Source organism: Brachycentrus maculatus, unplaced genomic scaffold (assembly GCF_059751285.1).
Source record: "Brachycentrus maculatus isolate JH-2025_06_01 unplaced genomic scaffold, ASM5975128v1 h1tg000475l, whole genome shotgun sequence".
NCBI classification, from domain to species: domain Eukaryota; kingdom Metazoa; phylum Arthropoda; class Insecta; order Trichoptera; family Brachycentridae; genus Brachycentrus; species Brachycentrus maculatus.
In genome coordinates this window covers 2,954,370-2,974,846 of record NW_028281222.1, presented here as the reverse complement: position 1 = coordinate 2,974,846, position 20,477 = coordinate 2,954,370, and the positions used below count along the sequence as shown (strand labels likewise).

Below are 20,477 nucleotides of genomic sequence, written 5' to 3'. Positions count from 1 at the left end.
ATTATACTTGCTAAATGTTTTTTTTATATTTTGCCATGTATTAGTTTTGGTTATTTAAAAAAAATCTTTTTTGTAACTTTATTATTTGTGTTCCAGTCTTGTTAACCTTAATCCCATGTCCCAAAATGAAAAATAGAAATTACTTATCGGGAATATTATATAAATGACTTATGTATGTAATATGTTTTGAAAAATAAATAAATAAATAAGTTGACCCCTTTTCTGACAGTTTTTGGGTGGTTTTTGTAAGAACCAGAGTCAAAAAAATCTTTTTATTGTTGTTAGGTCAGCACACCGAGAGCATCTAATTTTTTTAGTTATTTGAACCTGCGTTAACCCTTCTGAATTCAATAAAATTATTAGAGACCGCCCAGTTTCACTCAAATCAAGTTTTCTTGGCTTTTTAATATAAAATAATAAAGGCTTAAATGAAAAGTAAAGAAAAACTCGCACTTATTAACTGATAATAATAACTGGAGAGCAACGTTTCAAATATAAAACTGACCCTTTAAATGATTGAGTACTGTTTTTTTTTCTTCATCAAACCGCTCCTAATTATCGTAGGTCGGGAAAGCAGGTAGGAATAGTAAATAAAATCCATCAAAATACGATTCGATCCGAAAAGATTGCAATAATTCCAAGAGTCGCAGTATTTAAAAGTATTGTTTTTTAATGCCCTTGCAGTCTTATAATATTTATGACAACACTGAACTCCGACATATTATTTAAGCTTAACATTCATTTTCTAGAAACTTGTACATTTCTATCTCTATTTCACTAATCATTTTAGAAAGAGACAAAGCAATACCGTAGAAAGAAACTTTTATGACAACAATATTGTTAGAAAGAAATGAAGACAATTTTATAGCGTTCCATCTCTTTCTTCTGAAAGTGTACAAGAATTTTGTACACAAGAATGCATAGAATTTTTTTTTTTAAATGCATCTGCTCAGATACACCAAGCTTAATATAAAGATCTTTTAGTAAAGTACGAGATTTTGACTTCTCTTTTATATCAATGAATATAAGCGAACAAAGAAAGAGACAGAGCAATTGATATTTACGAATTCGAAAATATAAAAGAAATGGATATAATTTTGTAGCGCGCTATCCTTGTTTTCGTAGAGAATGTTCAAATATCAAACATTGAATAACAGGACTGACATTATAGAGCTTACGACCTCTAGCATAAAATAATAATAACTATTATTATGCTGACAACACTGAAATGTCATTACGTAGACCGTAAATTAGTCTGGGGCAAAATATTTTGTTTTGTTCGATTCTTTCCATTGCTTCCATTGCTGCAGTTTGTTATTGAGTGAAATGTTTTTCGAGGAATTTTAACGTCGCGGAAGATAAAAATTACTCAAAATGTTTTTGTTAGACCTTCCCGACGTCATGGTCGAGCATATTCTCTCCTTGCTCACATATGACGAAGTCGCCAAATACAGAATCGTGAGCTCCAGACATATTTTATTTTCCCCATCTATTGTTTATTTTGATCAAATATGATTGTTTTTATACGCTAAGATAACTTTTAGATACCCACTATTTTATTATCGTCTTTTATACGTGTATTTGTGTCATATATATACGAAAATAGAGCATGTTATTTTTGCTTTCATTACGATATTATAAAAATACATTATTATGTAGAAGAAATATGATTTTTTGCAGATTATATATATTTTATTTATATCTTACATTTTTGATCCGTTTTATGATTGAATTTAGAGGTAATACAATTATATTTGTAGTTTTTCTAGATAATTCATTCAGATACAATTTTTTTTTCAAATATATTTTTGATAACATGACACAATAAAATTGATGAATAGGGTGGTATGAATGACGCATAATCAAACAGTGTAAATGTTACACAAATCAGTTTTAAAAATATAACTTCCGAGACAGATTTAACAAAGGAAATATTCTACAACTATATGCTAAATCAATCCTTACATATGCATTTAAGAATTATTTTCACATAACACAAAAAAAACACCTCCCAGCAAAACAAGACACAAGTCATCAGTCATCAGTAACATGCTATATTTATTTATTTTTTATTTTATTTTTATTTTATTTATTTTATATGCAGTCGAACTCGGTTATAACGAGGAAGACGGGATTTGATGTTATAACCGTTACTCGTTATATCCGAGATATATATATATATATATATATATATATATATATATATAATAATAAAACCCTTATCCGCACCCAATGGTGCATAGGGCACTGCGTCATATAAACGCAGTGTTATCTTGATCGTTTACACATGAAGGAAAGGTAATCAGCCCTCCGCTTCAGGTACCAGTCCAGGGTAATATTAAATAAATATTGCAGTGAAAAAATCACTTATATTTATTTTACCCCCTTTGGGAATCGAAACCGGAACCTCCAGAACGGTGGCCGAGCATGCTGACCATTACACTACAGAGGCGGATATATAGCTGTTTACAATCATAGGGTACTAGAGCATTTAAAAAAATATAAATTACAAATTGATGATAATAAGGAGGGCAAAGGAAGAAGGGAGTTTAGGGAAGGAGGTAGAGGGAGGAGGTTTGATGGACAGTTAAGATTCTAATGATAGATAGTAATTTACAACATTTTGAGTGTATACATATATATATATATATATATATATATATATATATATATATATATATATATATATATATATATTTAGATATATATATATATATATATATATATATATATATATATATATATATATATATATATATATATATATATATATATATATATATATATATATATATAATATTATTTTGTACAATTCAAATATACAGTGTACTTGAATCACTAGAATTTCACTAGAGACACCTATTTGTGAGAAAAAGAAAACTATTCTTCGTCTTATTTATTTTTTTGCTGTGGTGCGAGTAATGACACGACCGCCACGCAGAACAGCACTGCTCAAGTCGGTAACCGTGTTTGTTTGTTTCTGTCCCACAGGTTTGTAGAGACTTCAACATCATTTGCCAGAGAATACTCAACCGAGGATTTCTGCTGATAGAGAAACGGCACTCCCTCAGCCTGAAGGGCATCAAAGCCCTTCTGCCAAGACGGGAGAGCGAACGAAGGTAAATTACATTTCGTTCCCCCAAGCAATTTCTAGTAACTAACACATGGGTGGCCAACATTTTCAGAAGCCGGGCCAGATTTCAGAAATGAGATATCCTACCGGGCCGTAAAGCAGAAAAGCAAACAAAATTTTCATAAATATTTACAAATATATATATATATATATATATATATATATATATATATATATATATATATATATATATATATATATATATATATATATATATATATATATATATATATACATGTATATATATATATATATATATATATATATATATATATATGTATATATATATATATATATATGTATATATATATATATATATATATATATATATATATATATATATATATATATATATATATATATATATATATATATATATATATATATATATATATATATATATATATATATATATATATATATATATATTATATATATATATATATATATATATATATATATATATATATATATATATATATATATATATATATATATATATATATATATATATATATATATATATATATATATTTATATATATATATATATATATATATATATATATATATATATATATATATATATATATTATATATATACATATATATATATATATATATATATATATGTATATATATATATATATATATATATATATATATATATATATATATATATATATATATATATATATATATATATATATATATATATATATATATATAAATATATATATATATATATATATATATATATATATATATATATATATATATATATATATATATATATATATATATATATATATATATATATATATATATATATATATATATATATATATATATATATATATATATATATATATATATATATATATATATATATATATACGATGTGTACTCCCAGTTTAGCTTTCGCTGAAATTTTTTTATTCGCTATAACTGATTTCAGTGCACCATTTACTTTGTTCCTAGTATTCACTCTCCTTTCTTTTCGTAACTAATAAAAGAGCTGTAACAAATATAAAAAATCAGTGTTTGACAAATGTGCATCGTTTTGTTGCACATTCTTCTGAGAGATCGCATTTCGACTGCATTCGGTCCACTTTCATCCTTCTCTGTAATCGCTGTAATATGCATATTTGTCTATTTGGCTAGTGAGTATGTCGACCACTGGTTTAACTGGTGCGTGCTTTTGTGATTGCAGGTTCCACACGTACTCTCGGCACTGCGACATCCTGACCTCCATGGAGACACGACTCTCTATGCTCAGCATGACCTATACCAAGTTCATCGACCACAACATATGCTGCTTCATACCGGGAAAGGTAATACAGTGAAACCTCTATCTATTGTTCCTCGAATGATCGTTCTCCCGGATGTATCGTTCATTTCTCCCATCCCGAATTCATTTCATACTAAACTAAACCGCATCGATGTATGACCTATACCAAGTTCATCGACCACAACATATGCTGCTTCATACCGGGAAAGGTAATACAGTGAAACCTCTATCTATCGTTCCTCGAATAATCGTTCTCCCGGATGTATCGTTCATTTCTCCCATCCCGAATTCATTTCATACTAAACTAAACCGCATCGATGTATGACCTATACCAAGTTCATGGACCACAACATATGCTGCTTCATACCGGGAAAGGTAATACAGTGAAACCTCTATCTATCGTTCCTCGAATAATCGTTCTCCCGGATGTATCGTTCATTTCTCCCATCCCGAATTCATTTCATACTAAACTAAACCGCATCGATGTATGACCTATACCAAGTTCATCGACCACAACATATGCTGCTTCATACCGGGAAAGGTAATACAGTGAAACCTCTATCTATCGTTCCTCGAATAATCGTTCTCCCGGATGTATCGTTCATTTCTCCCATCCCGAATTCATTTCATACTAAACTAAACCGCATCGATGTATGACCTATACCAAGTTCATGGACCACAACATATGCTGCTTCATACCGGGAAAGGTAATACAGTGAAACCTCTATCTATCGTTCCTCGAATAATCGTTCTCCCGGATGTATCGTTCATTTCTCCCATCCCGAATTCATTTCATACTAAACTAAACCGCATCGATGTATGACCTATACCAAGTTCATGGACCACAACATATGCTGCTTCATACCGGGAAAGGTAATACAGTGAAACCTCTATCTATCGTTCCTCGAATAATCGTTCTCCCGGATGTATCGTTCATTTCTCCCATCCCGAATTCATTTCATACTAAACTAAACCGCATCGATGTATGACCTATACCAAGTTCATGGACCACAACATATGCTGCTTCATACCGGGAAAGGTAATACAGTGAAACCTCTATCTATCGTTCCTCGAATAATCGTTCTCCCGGATGTATCGTTCATTTCTCCCATCCCGAATTCATTTCATACTAAACTAAACCGCATCGATGTATGACCTATACCAAGTTCATGGACCACAACATATGCTGCTTCATACCGGGAAAGGTAATACAGTGAAACCTCTATCTATCGTTCCTCGAATAATCGTTCTCCCGGATGTATCGTTCATTTCTCCCATCCCGAATTCATTTCATACTAAACTAAACCGCATCGATGTATGACCTATACCAAGTTCATGGACCACAACATATGCTGCTTCATACCGGGAAAGGTAATACAGTGAAACCTCTATCTATCGTTCCTCGAATAATCGTTCTCCCGGATGTATCGTTCATTTCTCCCATCCCGAATTCATTTCATACTAAACTAAACCGCATCGATGTATGACCTATACCAAGTTCATGGACCACAACATATGCTGCTTCATACCGGGAAAGGTAATACAGTGAAACCTCTATCGTTTTTAAAGGGACCTATTAAAATAAACTATGAATGCGGAAAAACAATGAATGCGGGATTAAGAGGTCAATACGCAAGTAGATACGACCGAGTAAAGATACCGTCCTCCCAATCTGCATAAGGTTATGCCTGTAGGAAGAGCTACCGCTATGTTGAACAATATCACATTATATATTATTCTGTTCCATTTGTCCGAAGGAGTTTTCCGAAGCGGGATTCTTCTACACATTTAACAAGAGTCTTCTTGCTTACATTTTAATTTGTTTTTTTAATGTACCCGCCTTAAATGTTAGTTTGTAATGTATATATTAATTATTGAATACATTGAAATTGAAATAACCATTGTTAGGCTGAAATTCCAAGAAGAATACAGGTTTCAGATGCAAATGTATTTATTTAAAAGAAAATACAAACCTGAAGAGAATTTTAAAAAATTCTAAAGTTTATTGATCAAAATTTGTTTTGTAACTGTTTTATTTCGTAAGTCAATAGTATATTTTCGGCTTTGCAAATAGTATTTTTTTCAGCATCGGTTATTGAATGTGCGTTGTAGAATGTTTTCTTTCAAAGAGTGTGCACGCTTCTGGAAATGCAGGTACAGGCAGCGGCTCCTTTTCATCAATATCGACCTCTCCTGCTATCGGTTACACAAGCTTTCCATAGTTTCTATCCCATACGTTGCCGTTGAATGTAAGAAAATTGAAAAGTATGTAAAAAACAGACAAAATGTATCAAATATGCAGCTTAATTCGAACGATAAATGCGGTAAATGGTGATAGAGAAATGATCGATGCGGTTTAATTATGTATAAAATTAATTCGGGATAGAAGAAATAAACGACACATCTGGGAAAACGATTATTCGAGGAACGATATATATAAAGGTTTCACTGTATATATATTTTTTTAATTAATGTTTTACTTGGTAATGGATAGATTTTACCACAAGTGACTGCCGAATCAATTAATGTAATACATATATATGTATGTTTAAGTTGGTTGATTTGCAGTGGTATGTGCACGGCACAAAAAGGAGATGGACATAACGCTCACTCCTTTCAAGAACGTCATAAATAAAAAAACGTAATTTTTCAAGAGAATGTTTTTGAAGTTTAAAAATATAATACAATTTGTTAAAAATAAATATCAAGCCACGTATTGAACTTTTTACTGTGCAACAGATCTTTTTAGGTAAAATCTGAAGGTTTTTTCTCCATTTGAAAAATGTTTAGTAGATTTTAAAAAATAATTAAACAATACCTTTTCTTCAAAATGCAAAAACAACACTTTCTGCCCTGTAGCGGGTAAATATTAAGTTAAAAATATGCCTCTTTTGCTGGAATATAGTACATTTTCTGGGTATTCCGAAAACATGCACAACTGAAAATTGACAATTTTTTATTTATGACGTTCTTGAAAGGAGTGAGCGAAAAGTGAGCAGCATTTACTTACTAGCCAATTTTTTTTTATAACGGGCTTATTGCTAAAAAGCAATGTCTTCCAACCAACCAAAAACTGACTTGTGATATTAGTCAAAATGTTTGATAACATATATAGCTGTTTACAATCATAGGGTACTAGAGCATTAAAAAATATATAAATTACAAATGTGTGGCAAAACGATGTTTGATAGATGTTCGAATGATGAAATAAGGAAAGAATGTAAGGCTGAGATAAGCATTATCGATAAAATTAAGAAAGGTGTGTTGAGACGGTTTGGACATGTGGAGCGTATGAGTGAAGAAAGAACGGTTAAACAAATTTATGAGGTGAATGTAGTTGGAAAAAGAAGTAGAGGACGATCGAGGAAAACTTGGCACAATCAGGTATGTCAAATACTTGAAAGCGGCCGGCTCAGGAGTCGTAATAATCGTCGGGTATGTATGAGGAGATGCATGAATGTAGAAGAGGCAAAGAATGTTTGCAAAGACAGAGTGGTGTGGCGTTCGATTCTCTCTGCCTACCCCTGCGGGGAAGCGGCGTGTTGGTTAGTTAGTTAGTTAGTTAGTTTAAATTACAAATTGATGATAATAAGTAAAGCAAAGGAAAAAGGGAGTTTAGGGAAGGAGGTAGAGGGAGGAGGTTTGATGGACAGTTAGGATTCTGATGATAGATAGTAATTTATAACATTTTGAGTGTGTCCAAATACTTGTTCACAAAATCTGGATTATCTCCAATTACAGTATTAGTATGTGAGGTCCGAATCCTGGATTATAAATCACATACATGAGAAACGCCAGAAAATATCATTTTCGTTTTTATTATTAGAGCTTATAATTTGACCAGATAATTTATTTACAACATTTTGAGTGTGTCCAAATACTTGTACACAAAATCTGGAATATCTCCAATTACAGGAGTTATTTTTTTTTTACATCTCATCAAAGATAAAGAAGGATATGGAAGTCTGGGCATTTACACACGTGTAAAGTGATCACTTAAACCAGCCTATGATGGTCGTCAGCCCCGTAAATGCCCTGACATCCATATTCTTCTTCATCTTTGATGAGATGTAAAAAAATAATATAGATAGTAATGTCTCAGACGTTTCTTAAAAGATATTAGAGAAGGTGCATTTTTTACAAGGAGAGGAAATTCATTCAGAGAGGTATGTGAGTGAATAGTCGTTTTTGTAAATTTTCAGGTGATTGACGAAGTCCGTCGCGTTCTTACGATGGTGGAGAAGTCGGAGAGTCTGCCGAGGGCCCACGAGGTGCTCCAGGAACTCCGGGACATCTCCAGCATGGCCATCGAGCACTTCGACGACAAGGTGTCTCCCGCCCTCCGGGCCAAGATGCAAGCCTCCTGCCGCCCGGGCGTGCCCAACTCCGGCTTCCCTGGTAAATCCGGACAGACCTACACTCTATCGTGCTACGAGAATAGTGCTTGATAAAAATATATATAAGAATGTAGAAAAAATGAGAGAAGAACTCAACTGGTTACCTTTAAAAAAGAAACTAATATATAATATAATTTATATTTGAAGTACTACGAACTTTGTGATTTTCCATTTTATAATTTAAATGTTACTATGTTTTAAAATCACTTTAAATATTTTATTATAACTTAATTATAAATACTTTTCGTCCGCCTCCGTAGTGTAATGGTCAGCACGCTCGGCTACCGTTCTAGAGGTCCCTGGTTCGATTCCCAGGGGGTGGTCAAATAAATATAAGTGATTTTTTCACTCTAATATTTATTTAATATTACCCTGGACTGGTACCTGAAGCGGAGGGCTGATCACCTTTCCTTCATATGTAAACGATCAAGATAACACTGCCTTTATATGAAGCAGTGCCCTATGCACCATTGGGGTGCGGATAAGGGTTTTATTATTATTATTAATTATAATATCTACCTAATCCCTAATCCCTTTTAGCTGTGACTGCTAATCAACACAAAAAATAAAGCCGCTTGAGATCTACCCAAGCTCCTTTGCCTAGCCGTCAAAATATTTTGAATTTTGTTAAGTAGATACTATTTTAATAGTAATCACTCAAAAGTTAGCGCTTCAATTTAAATAAGATAGTTTTTATTGATTCCCGGGCAAGTGCAAAAATGAGGCTAGGTTTTCAATCATTGCATTCCTCTTCAGGCGGGCAGGGCTCCTCGGAGGGCCCGGGAGGCGCCGGGGCGGCGGGGGCGCCCTCGCCCGCGGAGCTGCTGCAGGAGCTGCGGGCGCGCTGCGTGCGCAGCCAGCGCGGGGCCCTACAGATGGCCAGGACCATGCGCAAGATGTACAACAAGGTAACCACTACTGGGACTCCGAGAAGGTGAAGCTCCTACCATCAAGACAGGTTGTGAGCTACATGACGGCTGTCCAAACTCAAAACACAGTAAGGGACATTTTTTTGTAGTACGTTTTTATTGCATTTTTGGACTAGTAGCATCTACTTAGTCCAAAAATGCAAAAAAAACCTACTACAAAAAAAACGTCCCTTACTGTGTTTTAAGTTTGGACAGACTCACGTAGGTCTTGAGAGTGAGCTGTGACACAGAGGGAGGTCACAATATACCTAATATGGTCGCAGTGACATAAGGGATGAACCATCCCTTGAACTCATGTATATAAAAAACGACTGACGTATGTGGTACTGATATTGTGTTTGGGACTCTTCATGTTATTCACGATCAGGGTAAAACTTCGTCAAAACTATACAGTACCCTATGCACCATTGGGTATAATTAATTGTAAGAAAAATTAAAATAAACCATGAAAACAATATATGTTAATATAATTTTAATTAAAATATTACTTGGAACATACCGCTATTTATTAAAATATATCGTGACACATCGCTCACTCCTTTCAAGAACGTCATAAATCAAAAATCGTCAATTTTCAGTTGTGCATGTTTTCGGAATGCCCAGAAAATGTACTATATCCCACCAAAAGAGGCATATTTTAACTTAATATTTCACCACTACAGAGCAAAAAGTGTTGTTTTTGCATTTTGAAGAAAATGTTTTGTTTAATTATTTTTTTAAATATATTAAATAATTTTCAAATGGAGAAAAAACCTTCAGGTTTTACCTAAAATAATATGTTGCACAGTAAAAAGTTTAATAAGTGGCTTGATATTTATTTTTAATAAATTGTAATATATTTTTCAACTTTAAAAACGTTCTCCTGAAAAATCAAGTTTTTTGATTTATGACATTCTTGAAAGGAGTGAGCGACATATTTCTGTGCATTTTCAAACACCATATGGTGCAAAATGCACCGAAACACGTGTTACAATAGATTTTCAGAAATAGTGGTATTTACCAAGTAAGACTTTAATTAAAAATGGATAGATATTACTACAATGTGACTTTAGTGGCTTTTAAAATTGGCTTTAGTGATCACTCAGGGACATACATAAGAGATACAAGATCCCTTGAGCTAATAATATATATTAAAGAAGAACAACAGTTATCTATTAGTCACATCTCTAGGTTAAACTGGAGTTTGTGCACTTGAGTGTGCAAGCGATCTCGAAGAGGCGCCTAACACTAGGTTATTTTAGGTTAGCTAGGTTAGTTTTTTATCACTCGCTATGATTACTTTTTAAATGACCACATTCTCTGAATCTCTCTTAGTGGAATTTTGACCCTCATAATAAAAAAATAAAAACGTCGGATCCAAACGTCATAACAAATTAGACAATTAGACTAGTATCGTATATTCGCTGTTTAATAACATTTTTCAAATTATGTTTTAACATCTCATCAAAGATGAAGAAGAATATGGAAGTCTGGGCATTTACGGGGCTGACGACCGTCATAGGCTGGTTTAAGTGATCACTTTACACACATGTAACATTCACTAATTCTACCCATTATTGACAACCACACTACTCAAATTCTTGGAAGTTATATATATTTGAACCAATTTAGAAACCTTGTTCTTGAATCACTAGAACTTCCCTAGAGACATCTATTGGTGAGATGTAAAGAAACTTTTTACTAAGCAGAAACTCTTATATTAGTATGTGAGATCCGAATCCTGGATTATAATCACACACATGACGGATTTAAACTACTTATTATCATTATTATTGGATTATAATCACGCCTATGACGGTCGTCAGCCCCGTAAATGCCCAGACTTCCATATTCTTCTTCATCTTTGATGAGATGTCAAAAAATATCAAGAAAATGGCTCCTGTAATTGAAGATAATCCAGATTTTGTAAACAAGTATTTGGACACACTCAAAATGTTGTAAACATTTTTCAACTTAATTTCTCAATTTGTGCGCCGTATTTTGTTTTTTTTTTTTGGTTTGATATACGAAATTATCCAATAAAATGGCTGACAGAGGAAAGGCCATAACAAATAGTTTGTATGTATTTTTTTTACATTTCAATAGAGATGAAGAAGAATTTCTCATTTATTTGTTATTTCTTTACCATTGGAACATCTACCATACGTAGCTTTGCCGCACACTTGTGTGAGAGATTGCATTTTGACTGCATTCAGTCTACTTTCATCCCTCTTTTGCCAACTCCATACTTTGCTATCATACATTAGGGTCGGAACCAGGTGTCTTTCCGTTTAGCTTTTTCCGAAAAGTTTTTATTTGCTATAACTGATTTCACTGCACCATCTCTGTTCCCAGCATCATGCACTCTCCTTTCTATATCTTTGTCAATCTTTCTGTTCATCAATTACTCCATTTACTACCTTAAAATATTCTTCCTCTAAATTATATTATGGTGGGGACTTACCGGAGCATTTCGTCGTAACATTGCTCGCGGCGAGCATGTTACGTTACGAGATTACGGCATCGCTGACTGACGGCGATCAGTACTCGTTTAGAACACAACTGCTCGCATGTGTCCTTGTGCTCAGTGTCGCCATATGCTAAACCAAAAAATCTGAATTACAGTTTAGAAATCCGTATTTAATTTGTATAGAATCAATAACCCAAAATCTGTATGAATCTTTGCATTCGTAGTTAAAATGTCGGACGACGAAGACGTGATTCTTGGTTATGTGATTGTAATAAATTACAGCTTACTCCAGATAAAGAAAAAAAAGATTCCCCGCAGTTTGGGGAATTTCCCACAGATTGGCAACCCTGGTACTGACCTAAAATTGCACCCGACTTCGGATGGAGCATTCGGGAGGAGCGGCGAGCAGCTCGGCTCGCTGTACTGACTATACAAAAGCTCGCGTCGTAACGTGTTACGTTACAACTAAATGGCTCCGGTCAGTCCCTACCATAAAAGATACGAATCAGTTTGATTTGTAAGGTGACCGATTTGATGTGAAAAGCCTGTGGGTACAGGCTGCCTTGTAATTTTGTGTATTTTGTTTTCAGATGAAGTGGTACAAGAAGCAGGTAGTCGCCCAGAGTAGAATAATAAAAGACATCTCCAAGAGGCAGGCCGACCAGGACTGTAACATAGGTACATATTCAAATGTGTTTACTCATTACGAAGCAATATCCTCCAACTGACTGAAAACAGACTACAGTAAAACCTCGATATTACGGACCTGTATTTAACGAACTTCGAATATAACGGACGAACAATCCATGTAGATGAACGTGACCCTGGCTAAATCACCACTGAAAGCGAAATGACAGATGAAGTTCTTTTTCTTCTTCATGAACCTTCTACTGCTAGATACAGGCAGAGTTGCCAAAGCCAATTTTCAGAATACCCCAAAAATCTAGGTCAATATCCACAAATTGGGGTAAAACAAACTCCTAATTCCCCACATAATTATCCCAAGGAAAAAACAAGTTTTCATAAAAAATCGACTACTTTTTTTAAAAAAAATTTAAAAATATTAATGCCCTAATTGGGCTTTTACATAAAATGCATAATAATTAAAAATACATTTGCACGTAATAAGATATATAAAAAAGTACAGCCTAAAAAAATTACTAAGAGACGCCCGTGCGCGGCGGTATTTTGCCATTTTTTAAATGATTACTTTTATCATGTATTTAGTTAAGAAACAATTTATTTTCCTAAACAAATACGTTCAATGGGATTCATTGTGCCTTTTTGGTACTCTATAATACACGTGTGTCACATTATTCTTGAAATATATCGTAATATAAACAAATAAGATCGTAACATAAATAAATCAAAGCACGCATCGTGTGTCACTCTTACCCACTGGCGATGCGTAGCGTCGAGAGTGAGACAGATATAGGGCGTGATTATGGCGCGGAATAATTACCGACCGCAAGAAAAATCAGGGATCTGTTCTTTTATTTATCCTTGTGATGTTACAAATTATTAGTCAGATATTTCAACAGATGTCATAAGGCCAAGGATTGACGTATTATTTTATCCAAAGTTCCACACCATGAATAAATCCCTTTAAGTTGAAGTGAGGTTCGAAACTTGGAGCAATGTAAAAACACAAACGCTTATGTCAGCCGCGTATGGGGCATGTTTTGTTAAAACACATACGGTTATGCGAGCCGCGTGGATCCGGCTAATCATATAATCTCCCAGCAAAAGCGGCATATTTTTAACTTAATGCTTACCCTCTACAGGGCAGAAAGTGTTGTTTTTGCATTTTGAAGAAAAGATATTTAATTATTTTTTTCAATATACTAAATATTTTTCAAATGGACAAAAAAACCTTCAGGTTTTACCTAAAAATATCTGTTGCACAGTGAAAGGTTCAATATGTAAGTGGCCTGATATTTATTTTTAATACATTTTATTATATTTTTAAACTTTAAAAACGATCTCCTGAAAATTAAAGTTTTTCGATATATGACGTTGTTGAAAGGAGTGAGCGATGTATGATAAAATGTGACGCGTTTCGTCGCTTTCGTACCCCTAGACCTTAGAATATTTAATAAATGGCAATTATTGTTAGTATATAAAGACATTCTGTAATTATTTTTAATCAGTGTTGGATAATGTCGTAATAAGACGAAATGCGTCACATATTATCATATGCATACATATATCGTAGTCGTACAGGAGAAAGTGACCAACTAACAAAACGTAAAATGTTCAGGAGGGTCATTTAAGTCACTTTTGCTTGGCAAGAAAATAAACATCAATGCAGTTATTTTTAACAAGTCAATATATTATACTTCTAAGTGTAAAATCCTTTGGGATTTTTTTCAGAACAATATTAGGCTAGTAAGATATCAAACAGTCAAATGATTGCGTTTTTGTAAAACATGCACTTGGTCACTTTCTCCTGTATGACTACGATATGTAAATAAAAGTAGAATTCAATCCAATAACCTTTTAATTTTGGATATATTACCCAACAATTTGAAATGGATTCTACCAACTGTCTGCAGTAACATTAAATAAGAAACTCCAATGTTTTAGTGATGTGTCTTCTCCGCTATTTTGTTCTGAATTCTCCAATATGGTCTGTTCTAGCGGAATTGAAGAGACGCATCGAAGAATGTGATGTCAAGTACCAGGACCTCACAAGCCAGGGTGGGAAGGGAATCAAAGGTACTCCCAAACTATCTCTTGAATACTTTTTTTTTTATTTATTTCTTTTATAAGCTTATATTACACTAATTTAAACTATTATTTACACTTAATTAACATCATATATATATATATATATATATATATATATATATATATATATATAAAGGGTCCGCCAAATAACATTTTTTTTTTGAAAATGGGGCGCAAAACATCGAGTGTAGCTTCGGCTGTGTGGCACGTAGCGCCGTCCTGTTGAAACCAAATGTTGCCAATATCCTCCTCTTCAATTTTTGTGAACAAAAATCCGTTCAACATGGCCCGATAACGATCGCCATTGACTAACGGCCACTCCTTGCTCATTTTCAAAGAAAAATGGCCCAATTATGCCTCTGGACCAAAATCCGCACCAAACAGTGACTCGTTTTGGGTGTACCGGCTTTTCAATGTATGCGTGCGGGTTTTCTGTGCCCCAAATACGACAATTTTGCTTGTTTACATACCCGCCAAGATCAAAATGAGCTTCATCCGAAAAGATGATTTTTTTGGCAAAATCGGCATCTTCTGTAAGTCGAATGTCGCAATATTTCCCAGCGTTGTTCAAGCGTATACACAACCATATTCGCTCAGCGGAAGGATAAAACTAATTATCTGTCAAATCAGACATGAGCTAAGTGTTACCATTCACGAAATAAGCACTAGTTGAAAAAAAAAACTTTAGATGGCGGACCCTATATATATATATATATATATATATATATATATATATATATATATATATATATATATATATATATATATATATATATATATATATATATATATATATATATATATATATATATATATATATATATATATATATATATATATATATATATATATATATATATATATATATATATATATATATATATATATATATATATATATATATATATATATATATATATATATATATATATATATATATATATATATATATATATATATAATATATATATATATATATATATATATATATATATATATATATATATATATATATATATATATATATATATATATATATATATATATATATATATATATATATATATATATATATATATATATATATATATATATATATATATATATATATATATATATATATATATATATATATATATATAATATATATATATATATATACATATATATATATATATATATATATATATGTCCGCCTCCGTAGGGTAATGGTCAGCACGCTCGGCTACCGTTCTGGAGGTCCCGGGTTCGATTCCCAGGGGGGGTCAAATAAATATAAGTGATTTTTTCACTCTAATATTTATTCAATATTACCCTGGACTGGTACCTGAAGCGGAGGGCTGATCACCTTTCCTTCATGTGTAAACGATCGAGATAACACTGCGTTTATATGAAGCAGTGCCGTATGCACCATTGGGGTGCGGATAAGGGTTTTATTATTATTATTATTATATATATATATATATATATATATATATATATATATATATATATATATTTATATATATATATATGTATATATATATATATATATATATATATATATATATATATATATATATATATATATATATATATATATATATATATATATATATATATATATATATATATATATATAGCTCAGAAGAATGTGCGACAAAACGATGTATGATAGATGTTCGAATAGTGAAATAAGGAAGGAATGCAAATCTGAGCATTATCGATAAAATTAAGAAAGGTGTGTTGAGACGGTTTGGAGATGTACAACGAATTAGTGAGGAAAGAACGGTAAAACAAAATTATGAGGCGAATGTAATTGGAAAAAGGAGCAGAAGAAGACCGAGAAAAATATGGCACGATCAGGTATGCCAAATACTCGAAAGTGGTCAGGTTAGGTTAAAAGAGCTGTGTATTCCAGACCAATTGTCGTCTCGAGCTTCGATCGGCTACAACAACTGCTATGGGCAAAGTGATCTTACCAGGTCGCAACTATATTTGGCGTGTGTTCCTTTGCTGTTGCGGGACTGATGGCGTGGAATGCTCTCCCACCAGTAGTTAGAAATAGTGAAAGCTAGATGATGTTTCGAAGAAAAAAACTAAAAATACATTTGTTTGCTAAATCATATCCACCATTTTCTTTTCCCCAATTCATTCACAGTGATGTGTCTTTCATACAGAAAAAAGCGCTGTATAAATAACCCAAATTTATTATTTTTTTTATTATTATTAATTAACTAACTAACTTACCATCACGCCGCTTCTCCGCAGGGGTAGGCAAAGAGAATAGAGCGCCACACCACTCTGTCTCTGCAAACATTCTTCGCCTCTTCCACGTTCATGCATCTCCTCATACATACCCGCCGATTGTTACGACTCCTAACCTGACCACTTTCAAGTATTAGGTATACCTGATCGTGCCATGTTTTTCTCGGTCTTCCTCTGCTCCTTTTTACCACTTACATTCGCCTCATAAATTTGTTTTACCGTTCTTTCTATTATCACTTTATATTTGCCAAAATTGGCGTGTATGTACGAGAAGATTGCTTGCAAAGACAGATTAGTGTGGCATTCTATTCTCTCTGCCTACCCCTGCGGCGAAGCGGCGCGATGGTAACTTAATTTTTTTGTTTTTGTTTTGATACGATATTTTTTAATGTGTCCAAAACATTGTTTACAAATCTGGATTTTATCCACTTGAGAGTTATATTGATATTATCAACATAGATAAAGAAAGATATAGAGGTCTGGGTATTTACAGGGTTTACGATCTGTCATAGGCTGGTTCAAGAGATCACTTTAAACAAGTACAAAAATATATTAATTAATTTTAATATAAAAAAAGATCCCACAAAGGTTATAATAAAAGGGCACTTGCAAGGATACAATAGATATCAAAAACAAAATTAGATTAAAAGTGCTAATAAAAACTACATATCGCTCACTCCTTTCAAGAACGTCATAAATAAAAAATCATAAATTTTTAGTTGTGCTCATGTTTTCGGAATGCCCAGAAAATGTACTATATCCCATCAAAAGAGGCATATTTTAAGTTAATATTTACCCGCTACAGGGCTGAAAGTGTTGTTTTTGCATTTTGAAGAAAAGGTATTGTTTAATTATTTTTTTTAATATACTAAATATTTTTCAAATGGAGAAAAAACCTTCAGGTTTCACCGAAAAAGATCTGTTGCATAGTAAAAAGTTCAGTTAGTAGCTTAATATTTATTTTGAACACATTGTATTATATTTTTAAACTTTAAAAACGTTATCCCGAAAAATCAAGTTTTTTGATTTATGACGTTCTTGAAAGGAGTGAGCGATATGTGTCGCCTACTTTCAAAATCCGCCAGATCCAATTTTTATAAGATTTTAAAATAAATACACTATCGGAATACCAATCTTGGGTTTTACTGTTTAAAATATTTATATACTAGAAAACCCTGCTAAAAAATTCTTAAAAACAGTGTTGTATTTCAAATTCCGCTAAATTCGTGAAACTTACCTCCTGACCCATATCGGCAAATTTAGCATTTTTTGTATAATCGACTTACATGGATCTGGCGGATTTTGAAAGTAGGCGACACATATATTTGATTTTAACCCAAAATCAAAATGAAAAAAGTTATATGTACTATATGAGTTATACTATATATTATGTACTATATGAGTTATACTATATATTATGTACTACATATATGAGTTATACACTGGAGTACTTCTAGAAAATTTGGTGATGGACTTACAATCTTGTATATATTTAGATTGGCAGTGACAAGTATATTGAAAGCTTTTAAGTGTAAATTCACAGTAAAATCGGGATACAATTTTATATTGTTTCACATTTTCAATAAATTTCGCAACTCAGTTGAAAAAAAAATTGCTTAGTAAGAGCAGATCTGTCAGGAAGCCTAGATGCTTCTGTATCAGATCTGGGCATGCGGTGGGACAGCTTTCAATATATGAGTTATACGTTTAAATGCTCCCTAAAACCAGCCTATGCCAGCTCGTGAGCCCTGTAAATACCCAGACTTGCATATTCTATTCTTGTCCATCGGCTATGCAGAGATGTCAATGTATCGGGGCACAGTTTAGGCGCCCGAAGCCGCCGGCGGTAGGGCAGTGGTTAGTGCGCGTGTCGCTCTGTGTTGCAGACTTGGCGCTGTGCGCGCCGCCGCTGCCGCGCGCCGCGCCGACGCCCTCGCCGCGCGCGCTCAACAAGCACTTCGGCAGCCAGATCCCTCGCTGCTGCACATCGGCTCCAGGAGGCGCGGCAGAGGTGACCACAAGCTCCTGTTCAGTAACCATGCAATGTGACCCTTAAAAGGGCCTTTCACTTACGTATAGTACCTATCCAATTTTTCCAAAAGTCCAACTTTAAGTTCAATAGCGGGTATTTTATTCAGGCTAAAAGCTTTAAATAATGGGGATTATTCAAACAGGGATTTTAGAGTTAATGTTTTTTGCCAGTATACCCACAATATGTAATGTAGTCTGTCTTTGCTGGCCTATAAACATCCAGTGATCCTATACGGAATCATGGGTTTGCGTCAGCTTTTTGCCAGTATACCCACGAAATGTACCTAAAAGGGACCTCTCACTTGTATTCAGTAACTATACAATGTGATCCTCAAAAGTACCTTTTAATTGCATAAAGTAAAAATGAAAAAATTGTTTTTGCAGCCAGTCCCAATATAAAAAAGCGCAAAACCACACTGGACCCCCCCATAAGAGACATCTCGACCCAGATGCTGGTCCAGCCCGCGGCTCCGGCGCGTGCAAAGCGCCGGCGCCTGCTGCCCGACCAGAGTGACGGTGGCGGCGGCGGCCAGCTCACGCATATGCAGTCCACGATAACGCAAAACGTGTTTGACAACATATCCTCAGTGCTGTCGGGCCTTCTGGGTGCTGAGGGTAAGCGGAAGAAGGTTGGTAGCGCCTCGAAATGCGGAGAAACCTTCACTTCTGAACGCAGCAGCGCGTTCGCCAAGATCCAGGACCAGCTGGAGTCCATCCAGAAGTCCCTAATGGAGAATAACATTGAAGACAACAATGACAGTGATTGCGAAATTATTGAAAATCCAGCCGCCATCGATGGCACTCTCTCGCATGAAAATGCACAGTCCTCGCGTGAAAATGCGCACATCTCGCGTGAAAATGTGCAGTCCTCGCGCGATAACTTGCACTTCTCGCGTGAAAATGTACAGTCCTCGCGCGATAACGCGCACATCTCGCGTGAAAAGGCGCAGTCCTCGCGTGAATTGGCGCAGTCCTTGCGTGATAATGCGCAGTTCTCGCGTGAAAATGTACAGTCCTCGGGTGAAAGCGCGCAGTTCTCGCGTGAAAATGCGCCGATTTCGGATATAATCCCTTGAGCATCTAAAAATGGCGGATAGGGTTGACGTTTTGCGTGATTTGAACAAAAATGAGAAGTTTTATGTTTTCTGTAAGTGTTTGTATTTTTTTTGTTTTAAATGCAGAAGTGGCATTTTAAAAACATGTATTTAAAGTATATATTTACAACAGAAAAAACATGTATTTATTTATAATTAAATATAAATTTATTAAGA

The 20,477-nt window shown here is 33.7% G+C and overlaps 1 protein-coding gene across 1 annotated transcript; it reads left to right on the top strand.

Moving 5' to 3' along the window:
• Positions 1 to 1,272: 1,272 nt before the first annotated feature.
• On the top strand, positions 1,273 to 20,477 carry pall (F-box protein pallbearer). The gene is made up of 9 exons (XM_088272016.1): positions 1,273 to 1,458; positions 2,992 to 3,119; positions 4,346 to 4,466; positions 8,626 to 8,821; positions 9,577 to 9,728; positions 12,789 to 12,876; positions 14,839 to 14,916; positions 19,062 to 19,186; positions 19,591 to 20,477. Exons 1-9 carry the CDS (start codon positions 1,375 to 1,377, stop codon positions 19,603 to 19,605), a joined length of 987 nt encoding a protein of 328 aa, XP_088128142.1. The 5' UTR covers positions 1,273 to 1,374; the 3' UTR covers positions 19,606 to 20,477.